The following is an 11,051-nucleotide window of genomic DNA, read 5'->3' on the forward strand; positions in this document are numbered from 1 at the left end:
TTCTAATAAAGGTCTTTTCCTTCTCATAGCATTCAAAAATGAACATTTTAAATCAAGATACTTTTATTGTTCTGTATTTGAGGACTTTTCCCCTCAAGCAAATTTATCATGCAATATTTATTTGAACAAGCAAATGTAGTTCCCAGCAAAATCTGCTACAAGTTCCTATTTCCATCAGAGGTGGTGGATAAAAAAAAAAAAATCCCAGGGACACAGATCTCTCTAAAATAAACACCTTGATTAGACCAAAATTCACAGATTAGTCCAGGAGTAACAAGGAATTTTGACACAAAACAATGAAGCCTGTTGCCCATATTTTTGTCAGAACAAAAGGGCCCAATCTCACAGTCCCTCTGAGGACTGACAGCAGACAAACAGCTCTCGATTCAAGTTCCACCTAACAACCTAGATTTGATTCATAGCTGATCAATACAAAATGAATGACTCTTGCCCAGACACCTTGAACAGAACATCTGCAGAGGGAAAACAGAACTTAAGGGCACTCAGACTTCAGCCCAGTTGTCCTCCAGTACAGTTTCATTTACCTTCAAAAGCTATGGAGATGGGTGCAGTATCCTTCACCCCTTTCCCATCACACACCTCCAAAAACTACTAGTAACATACCAACTTAGCTCAGAGGACACAAAGTCTGAAATGGCAACTGTTTGTTTACTTCTAAGGCTCTACTAGTTCTCATTTTTCTTGGCTTCTAGTCAGTAAGCGTATATTTGCTTCTTTTACCCTTGGAAACTACAGTCAAAGGAGGCTCACGCTTCCAGTCAGCGTGAACAGATTGAGTTTAATCACTCGAAACCATAAGCAGCGAGGAGTGAGCCCACCTCTCCTAATTCCATGTCCACCCATAGTAACGTGGTAAATACTGCAGCACTGGTTATGCACATAAATGACAGACTCAAACCATCACACTTGGAACATTGCAAGTAAAACAAAACTGAGTCTAAAATTTAAAAGGGAAGGGAAACACCAGTTTGCTCTCCCCTTCCCCTGCCATGACTCAAAGATGTAAAATCGGGGGGGACAGGGTAACAAATTTTGCCTTGTTTCACAGATGAACAGTAGAAGGTGAGAAATGACAGCAAATGATATTCCTAGGTTAAAGTGCAAGTGTGGAGCCAATGAGAGGGGAGCTATGCCAAGCAGGGGGCGGGGCTCACTCCCCTGAGCAGCAGCAGGCCCTGAAGCCACACTGCAGGTTCTGACAGCCGCTGGCTGTGTCGGCATGGGGTCCTGGAGAGGGAAACAGAGGCAGGAATAGCACAGTTAGACTCCAGTGCTTCGCGGTCGGGCAGAAATTTAACTAGCAGCTGTGTGTCCCCTGTGGGAAACAGCCATCCGGAGATGTACAGACTGATAAGTAAAGACATAACACCCAGAGCATCCAATTCAACTTCTGCCATATTAATGGAGAAAATCTGTTTTGAAATAGAACTGTTAAATTTGGAAATATATAGCTAGTAGTGGGATACTGTTCTCATCCTTGTATCGAACCATGCAGCCATCATATTACAGGACAGATCCATCAACTGCTGCTACTATATATGATGCGTATGAAGATCCTTAGTCCAGCTACATATCAGATTTTAAAGTTCGTCTAATTAAAAGATAACAGTAAACTAATAACCCTGCATAACGAAAAGCAGTCATCAGATAATTCAGAATGAACCTGACATTTACCCTTAAGGATTTGCTGCTTCTGTAGCATGGTCATTACTTACCTTTATATGTCACCTTTTCTGCATGCTACAAAGGGGCTGTTAAACGAGGCATTACATTTCAATAAGGGGAACAGACACATGAAAGCATGCAGAACATTAAGTACAGCTGCCGCATTACAAGAAACACTTCTGCCAAACACCATCTTTAACTCCGGGGGGGGGTTGGGAGAATCCAAAGAGGAGCCAGTGAAATCCAAACTTAACATAGCATGACGATCAAGAAACCACTGAAGATACTGACTGTGGACTCTGACAAATGACCCACATATTCATCAGTCGTCCATATTCTGAAGTCTCCGAGTAGAGCAGAAATGGTCTTCAGATATAGAAAGCAGTCCTGCCCTTTGCCCCCAAAGGCTGTGTCCTGTATGTACATTAGTATACTCAGCCCATTTGATTGTAGCAGAATCCTGCTCAGCTTAAGTAATATTTGTGTTCTTGCTGACTGGCCACAGTACATTTGCCCAATACATACAGCTTCACTAGTGCACACTAAGCAGTACACTATATGCTCCAAAGTACCGTAACAGCCATGGTCGTCAGCACCACACCGCTTCATCGGTTGGCTTTTCCCCCCCATCCATAACAGCAGCACTGATTGCCAAGTGTGCGTGTGAGTGAATGTGTGATCATTGGAGTACAGTTCTGGTGAAAAGCCTACTACAGAGTGAGGTAGTATCAGAGAGACTGCGTTACCATTGATGTTGTTGCAGTAGTAGAAGTGCTCGTCTTCAAGGGAGGGGCAGACCGACACGAGTTCCTGAAGCCCCATCCCTGTGATGAGGAGGCAGCCAGACAGGTTGAGATGCTTTAGGTGAGGAAGACCTCCATGCTGAGAAAGCAGCCTGCAACACACATAGTCCGGGCTAAAGGTTCAGGATAAACGCATATAGTCCTGGCTAAAGGTTCAGGATACACACACACGTTTATCACTGTAGAAACAATTCCTAGCACCATCCAACTGAATCCCAAGAATATGATTAACAAGTTTCTGTCCAGTTTAAAAACTGAAACCAAAATAAATTTTGCCTCATGGGACACCCCCAGAAGGTTCGTTTCTCGTTTTTGGGAAAACATGCACACACATACCCACCTGGAGAATTCAATCAGGCTGAAAGGTTAAATAATGAAATTAACACAGACAGAAACGTTCTAAAACATACTGGTTTCATATGTCCAAAGCAAACTGCTGTTTACCATACAGGTTAAATTGTTAGCACATCAAGGTCACACCAAAAGTGCTTCATTTCATAAAAGACAACACAGGACCATTTGGTGCTTGGTGGTGTCACAGATTTGAATAAAATCTACCCTGTGGGTTCTCACATGTTCATGTTGTTTATTAACCAAAGTGATAACAGCATTATTGGCACAACTCAGAAATTCCGCCACATCCCCTCTTATCTTGTGTTTAGTGGGAGAGGTGTGACCACCTCAATAAAACAATCTAGAACTGGCCAGGACTGATGAGATTTTGAAAGATATATGCATTTTCTAAAATCTGTTGGTCTTTTAAAGTGCATTCAGATTAGCTACTTGTATAAAGACAATACGTCTGCAGCCAGTTTGCTTAAACACTGCCACACCTGGCCAATCTAAGGTATAGACTATAAGCTAGAAGGAGGCACCTGCCTGATTGGCCCCTGGGGGGGTGGGGTTTGTGAACAGGCAAAGTTACAAATTCACTCTACAGTGGGACCTCAGATGCAGCCTCAGTACAGATTTGGAGGGACCTCTTACCACAAAACAAGCTCTGTGGAGAACCTGGAACACGGAGTCTTACCTCAGACCAAGGTCAGTGACACGGAAGCATCCAGAGAGGCTAAGGAAACGCAGCCGCCGGAGAGACTCTGGGTTTCTAGTCCTTTGGTCACCAGAACCCTGGCATTTAGTCCGAAGCCTGCTGGGCCCCATGGGGGCCTCCCAGAGCGTCTCCACAGTCCTTGGGGCCTCCCAGACCCCACAGCAGGAAGAGTGCCCACACCATGCCGACTCCCCCATAGAGACATATTGAGGCCAGCACGGGGTGCCGCTGTTAGTCCTGAAGCCCCGCCTCCTGCAGCAGCACACTCCACTGGCAGGCGGTGGGGTGAGTTGAGCCCCTCTTCTCCCGTCGGGGCCGCGCCTCCACTCGGCCACATCCTCGATGTCCGGAGGGGGTGCAGGGTCCAGTACCCAGACATGCATGGGGACACTGACCAGGCTCCCAGGCCCCCGCTTAAAGACCAGGGCCTGGCGAGCCCCAACTCCACCCTCACAGTCGGGGCCCACAGGCAGGTTCATTGGCACCTCAGGCTTGCACTGGTCCCCTAGTTCCCCCAGGCCCATGGACAGCTTCTCCAGGGTCAAGTTTGTGATCCTTTCGCAGCCTGACAGGTCAATGTGCTCCAGGAGACCACAGGCACCCGCACTCTCCCAGCTGGGGCGAAATTCACAAAGAGCACCACAGTCAGTCACACATTCCCCAACATAAAATGCTCCACCAAACACCTCAGGAAATCATGCCTTCCAATGGCTATCAGACCATATAACCCCCCTAAACAAGGGCGTCAGAAGCATTTTGAATGTGGGGAGGGACACACTGGCATAAAACTAATATTTTATGTTAAATGTGTGTGTGGGGGGGTCCAAATGACCTTTGCCTTTTTTTATGCAATATTGTACCAGTGAAATTTGTATACATTTGACCACAGTATTGTACATATTTTCATATTCACCCACTAACTTATTACAATCTTCATGTATGATGCTTATTTTTATACAGAAATTGTATGTCATAATGTAAATTGTGTATTTTTTGTTCTTTTTGTAGCTGTGTACAGTGCAGCTACAATAAATTCTCTCTGATATAATAAAAATATTATGATTCTGATGAACACACAACCTTGTGTGTTCGAGTAAAAGATGTTAAGGCAGCACTGCACATCCAACATGTCATTTACGGGGATCAGCCTGTCAAACACCCACCGGGGCCAAACAACAAGTGGATGACTGACTCACCTGTCAAAGGCAGAGTCTGTGATGTCCGTCTGGGTGAGGTCCAAGTGCACAAGGTTGGGACAGAGGCTGAGTATCTGCCGTACCTAGGCGCACACACAAGGTCAAACAGTCAAACATGAAAAGGCACAGAATCTGCAAGTGGTTCAAACCACATGACAGTTCTCAGTGACATCATACAGTGTAATAAGTATAAATGCTACAAAAAAAAAAAACGTATTCCAGAAGAAGGGGCAGAACTAATTTAAAAGCCAGCTATTTAACCATATAGTTTTTAACTCAAAACTGATCTAGAATCAACTTTTGCTTAAGCCCCCAACTAAAGAACTTCATCATATTGAAAAAAAAAGCAAAATAAGCCCTAAAAGGTTTCCTACCTCAGTTAAGACAAGCACTACCTGCACAGGTGGTGAAAAGTTCAAATCAGACTGATGCGTTACAATTAAGGGAAACATAAACAAGTATGCTACCATCTTGCTGGAGACAGCTGAGCTGTATGCCAGGACAATCGACTTGACGGAGGGTCCAACGGCTGGCAGGAGGTACTGGATCATCCCATTCAGCAGCCTCTTCTCCCTCTGAACCACACTGATTGCCACAGAGTCCGCTCCAGCTTCCTCTGCAGGGTCAGCAGTGATAGAATGAGGAAATGCAGCCAACTGCAAGGCACCATGGCAGATTCCCAGAGTGGACAGTGCAGGGCTAGTAAAGCAGTGGCTGCCATCCTCATCCCCCTGAAATCTGTTTGGATTAATGCGGTAATTTGACACAAATGTTGTTTCAAATGTTGCTATAGCATAGCAGTATCTGGAAAGGTTGTTATGGCAACACCAAGGACATATTCCAAATATAGGTGTGAAGCATCATCCCAGAACTACTTTCTTTTTTTTTTTTACTAAAGAAACACTTTCACATCATGCCACCAAATCTCTCAGCAAACGTTTATATAAACAAACAATCATATTTCATTAGTATATTCCATAACAAAGGATATAAAGGCTGTAACTCAGCCCCCCCAGCTTTCAAGGCACAGGTCCAAACCACCATGCTGCCAGTACGGTACGATGCCTTATGTTCACTCAATGCAGCATGGCACCCCCTAGCTACTCCTCACCTGACTCGTCAACATCAGCATCCTCATCCCACTCCTGGTAGGCCCGTCCCTCATCCTGAAGACTCTGCACCCATTCCTCATCCGGCTCCTCGTCCAAATCCCCAGGGGGACCGCAGCAGTAGTCACCTGGAAGAGATGCCTCACATTTCAGCATTGAGTGTGCTTTCCAGTCACCAGTTTGTGACTGATGCCCCTCAAAACTACAACATCTACAAGGCCAAGGTATAAGCAGACCTACAGCTGTGCATATCATCCAGTTAAACAGCAGATAAGAGCAAAGTCGATTCAGCCTCTCACCTCGAGCCCAGCGCACAGGGTACAGGTGTTTCCACAGCGACCCCATCTTGGTCAGGCGGGACCAGGAAGTGCAAACCTGGCTGCAGCGGCCTAGGTCTTCAGGGTTCAGGTACTGGAACAGTTTCAGCAGAACCTCGGGGGGCAGCTGGGAGATGTGGTCCAGCCGTTTCGAATCCTTCTCGGATTCTGGATCAAGGGCCACAGTAACAGCTCAGAGTCACAATGAGCATCGGGATGGAATAACCAATGCCCAGCTTGCATGGTAGGGCATCTTTATCTAAAGGACTAGCAACCTGTGGTCCTGAAGAACAATGATCCTAATGATAACCACACATAGGGAAATGGACAGATAGGTGGCAAAAGGAGAAATCAATAGGCCTTATAAGTGTCCAGGGACAGAAAAAAAACTGGACTAGGCAGTGAGTGACATATGTTCAGGAAAATGAAGGGGGTACCTACATAAGGGCAACATAACAATGCTACTCTACAACATATCTAAACAAACAAGATCTGCAGTGGATGTGGGGAACACCATACACTTGGGATTAACCTTCCATGAGCATCCTCCCTGGCCCCTCCTCTGACCCCTGATTCTCACCCTCATCCCACTTCTCGTGCACAGAGTACTTGAAGGCACGCTGCAGCTCCTGGGCCTGACTCCACAGATCGAGCACCTTGAGGGGGCCCCCGCCCCGTCGGTCCCGGTGCTCTGCCATCACCTGCTGCTTGATGGCCTTCAGCTCCTCATAAGTGAAGTACTCCATCAGCATGGGCTGGAACACCTGAGGTTAGGTGGGCGAGCATTCACAGACACGCTGGCAGATAAGGAGGACGTCACAGATGGACATTCACAGTCAGCATGACCAGACAAACACACAGGCCTGCAAGCAGACATGTATACACAAGGAGGGCTGCGCTCCTGTGGTTTGAACAAACACTTTCCCGTCGCTCTATTTTTAATTAGGCATATTTTACATCTATGCACAAAAATCTGGTCTGTTCAGGACGTTCAGAGACAGCCTCTGGCCACATACCTCCTCCTCCTCTTTCATATGGGGAAGGAAGTCCTGGGTGAACGCATCGAGCCGCTCCTTCAGCTGCTGGGCGTAGTTCAATTGTTCATACTCATTCTGTAAGACGAGGCAAAAGCAAACAAACTCGTGCTGCATCGTATGCCAACAACCAACGTACAGACAGGTCGCATAGAACACAAAAGCACAGGCAGAGCAGAAACCCTAAATGAAAGTAAAAGGCTGAGTGCATTAGTCAGCTGCAGGGGAAACAAACTATGCCTCAGGTCACCACCGACGGGATGTCAGCACTCACCCTGACCAAAAGGGCATGGCCACAAAATCTAAGGAAGACAACCACAACCACCCCACATCCGCCATCAGCTTCTGACCTCACTAGTCCCCAATAAGGCTCTTCCTGAATGCCCTCCAGACAAATGCTGGCTATTTCCCCAGTGTTTTACTTTCTGGTGGTTTTCCTCTTCCCAGCAAAGGCAATGAAATTTCCTGTATTGCAATACACGGCTATTTGTACACTGGTGGAACAAGGCAACATTTGGGCTGTATAAATGAGGGTGGAGCTTGTCCAGAAAAGTATTAAAGAATGGAGACCAAGCATGAAGCAATCGACTTTCTCCAGCAATCAAAATACCAAAAACCAGAAAATGATAGTTTTATTACTTAATTGTGTTATTTGACATAGATTCCAACCCCAGCAAACACAGAAAACCCAATAAACGTTACTATACAAAAGGTCCCCTCAAAATCTCTCAACATCAGGATTTACTTGGTCTCTAGCCGAGTCCCACCTGAAGCTCACGTCGAGCTCTAGTTCCTTAAGCACTAGGCCCCCTGTGGGCACTGAAGAGAATCAATTAACTGAGACCAGCATAACCACCAGCCAACTACATAAAAAACAAACTCCAGCAGAGGAATCAGACCCAGCCGTGACAATATACTCAGCAAAAACCTGCCAGTACTGATGCACACAATGACCGATGCTCATATTTTCCACCACAAATCCAGATTTAAGAGTCACAAACCAAATCAAACTTAAAATGTCCTATAAATGCTGTGGCTTCTGCAGCCGGATATGGCACCACTGCAGTCGCATCGCTTTACAGAAACCGCTGCGTATCCCAGTTACCGCTCGTTGTGAGCACAGAACCACTTCCAGCAGTTTCCTGGACAGCCAGCTATTCCAGCAGCACTAAGACAGGACTTAATTAATCATCACACTTCCTCTGGCCGCTAAGTTGACACAGACAATAATACAGACAACATAGTGTGAAGTGACCGCTTTAGAAAACACCATAAGAGTACCGGCAGCATACAGAAACAGGAAGATTCATTTCGTGACCATTTTTCAATACAGGCAAGTCTTCCTCTGTTGCAAAGCCATAAATTCAAGTTTGGAAAAAAAAATTAAACAGGACATATAAACAGGCATAAATCTATTTCCTAAAAGTCCTATGTAGGGCACACCTATAGACAACAGGTAACTTAAAAGCTCCAATTCGCTGCAAGCCTTTAGACTGCAGGAGAAACACATGCCATTCCCATACACACAGCACTAGGTGGGAAACGAACGTAAAATCCTGGAGGTCAAAAGCCTGGGTACAGTCCTGTGTTAAAGGCCAGGAGCCTCTGCCAGAAGGGGTCTCAACTAACCTTGTTGAATAAAATTTTAAATGTAAAGTTTCCACCTATCCCATATTGAAAGGAAAATGCTGTGTCCCGTTTTGAACCGAAAAGGGACTAAGGGGACACAATTTGTTGGGTATTTTCAGGTTAGGACCAAAATGCAATTTAATCTAGGCCAACCAGCCCAACATACTTTTACCATCAGGGATGCCCTCTGGAAAAGAACTACACAACAGAAAATAACAGGGGGCTCACTGACAAAAAAGGACCCCGTGGGCCTCTGACCATATTAATGTGGCTCTGCCCTGTTCTGTAAGCATTAATGCAAGCGGAGACGATCCAGACCTTGACACCACGCAACCCCTTCTCAAACAGCGTCAGCATCTCAGACAGCTTGTTGTCAGAGTGCACATTGTAGACTGTGCGGCTGCGCTGCTGCAGCAGCCCGATGATGTAGTCGTTCTCGATCTGTTCGTGCATCTTGAACTCCTTGAAGGTGGCACATAGCGACTGCAGAAACGAGCGGAAGTCGTTGTTGTTCGAGAAGTTGGTCTTCGACAGCTGAAAAGGGGACCAAAAGACGTTAACAGATGCTTACCTACCCACTTAGATATTTACACACCATTTAACAAGCTTCTAACTAGTGACTATAACATCAAGTGAGGTTGATGATTAAACTGATGATCCAAATAATCTCATACGAGGGTGGCAGAGTCATTTAGCCAGTGGTTTAATACCAGAGCCAGCAACCCATCATTTGTGCAGGTTGCAATTCCTAAAAACCTCGTCTTTTATGTCACACTTTAACCAAAAGCCAATCACTATGCTAAATCATCTGCATATTAACATTTGCACCTAGTGTACATAACTGTCCAACTATACCTTTTATAAAATTTTCTTGCCTTGATTGAAATACCCTTTACAATTTACACTCAATTTAAATTCAAACTTTCATTATCATTAATTTCATTAAGAGTATCCAACGTACCCAATACCTAAGGCCATTAATAGTACGAAAAGGGGCAGAAATCAACAACGCTTATACTTTTCTTAGAAAATGACAGCTCGCGCCCACAAATACACCAAGAGTCTCGTTTCATTTTAAAGCGTAAAATTAAATGACTTCCAGGGAAGGAAAACAGCTTAAGTGAGGGTTATGCGACCGCCTCACATATTGGTACGAAGCTATCATGCCCAGCAGTCCCTCCACATCTAGCGAATAAAAACGCCGTCTCCTGGCGCCATAGATTCAGGGATGCTGATTTTATAAAACTAATCTGTTACCGGAAGAGTAAAGCTTTAACTAACCTACTACGTCAGCCAGCTAGTAAACGAAGACAGACCAACTGATAGTTGGCGATCTTCCCACATTTAGTGCTGTTAGTGCAAACTATCATTATCCCAATACACACATGTACTTTGAAAAAGACAACACTAATGAAATACACGTAAAAGTTTTTTTTACTAAATAAATGACTACGTGTGGGATTTACGAGGTTACCTACCGAACACTTAACAGTGACATAACAGGGATATACTAGCATTTAGCTTCACGGCTAAAATCAAGTGACGTTTTTCCAATTTTGCAGCAAAACCCACAACCCAATTCAACACGACTGAATAGAAACAATAATCAATATGATAGTATCAGTTAAACTGCATTACTAGCTTGATTTTAAGCCAGCGGGCTAGTACATTGCTAATATTTGGGGACTGAACGCAGCCCCTTTGCTTTAGCAGCTGCTAGTACGCTGCGTAGTCTGCGTATAATAGCAATGTTTTACATCTTTGCTTCTTTTTCTTCTCTCAGTGAGCGAGCCCGGTATAAATAAACAATTTGCGTTAAGACTGCATTACCTTCTCACAATAAAGGCCCACTAACTGCTTCATTCGCCAGTGTGGGCCTGTGAAAACATCCACCTCGTCTGGAAAGGGAGCCATCTTCACGCCATGGAAACCGAAATAACTCTGCTGTTTACTATTGCCGTCGTAAGCTTTTCGCGGAAGAGGTGAAACCGCTCAGGGCGCAGCCATTTTAAATTCCCCTGTCATGTGGTACGAAGCCATCGATTACGTGACCTAAGGAGCGTTTGCGTCGACTAGAGGTTGATTTTTTTTTCCAATTCTTAAGAAATCCGCTTCGTCGTCAGTTTTTTTATAACTGTTTCTTCCTCGGGATACTAAACAACAAATTAATCATTAGCTATAAGTACTTAGATGTCTGTCACGTTGAGTATCTTATATGTGAAACCA

General features: G+C 45.0%; 1 protein-coding gene across 2 annotated transcripts; it reads right to left on the minus strand.

Annotated features, from left to right (window-relative positions):
* Window positions 1-45: 45 nt before the first annotated feature.
* On the minus strand, window positions 46-10,804 carry fbxl5 (F-box and leucine-rich repeat protein 5). Of its 2 annotated transcripts, XM_049008598.1 has the most exons (11): window positions 10,656-10,804; window positions 9,144-9,359; window positions 7,179-7,274; window positions 6,743-6,926; window positions 6,145-6,330; window positions 5,848-5,973; window positions 5,204-5,352; window positions 4,737-4,819; window positions 3,520-4,155; window positions 2,433-2,581; window positions 46-1,248 (listed from the first exon to the last, which is right to left on the minus strand). In XM_049008598.1, exons 1-11 carry the CDS (start codon window positions 10,737-10,739, stop codon window positions 1,172-1,174), a joined length of 1,986 nt encoding a protein of 661 aa, XP_048864555.1. In that variant the 5' UTR covers window positions 10,740-10,804; the 3' UTR covers window positions 46-1,171. The 2 variants fall into 2 exon arrangements, with proteins under 2 accessions (XP_048864555.1, XP_048864546.1); XM_049008589.1 differs by having other exon boundaries at window positions 46-2,581.
* Between the last annotated feature and the right edge of the window lie 247 nt (window positions 10,805-11,051).

Source organism: Brienomyrus brachyistius, chromosome 1 (assembly GCF_023856365.1).
Source record: "Brienomyrus brachyistius isolate T26 chromosome 1, BBRACH_0.4, whole genome shotgun sequence".
NCBI classification, from domain to species: Eukaryota; Metazoa; Chordata; class Actinopteri; order Osteoglossiformes; family Mormyridae; genus Brienomyrus; species Brienomyrus brachyistius.

Excerpts from the sequence above, each read along its gene's own strand:
- fbxl5 (XM_049008589.1), bottom strand. The coding sequence starts at position 10,739 with ATGGCTCCCTTTCCAGACGAGGTGGATGTTTTCACAGGCCCACACTGG. Across the intron at positions 6,331-6,742 it reads GCACGAGAAGTGGGATGAGG|AATCCGAGAAGGATTCGAAA; the intron begins GTGAGAATCAGG and ends CCCTTGATCCAG. Across the intron at positions 4,156-4,736 it reads ACAGACTCTGCCTTTGACAG|CTGGGAGAGTGCGGGTGCCT; the intron begins GTGAGTCAGTCA and ends ATTTCGCCCCAG.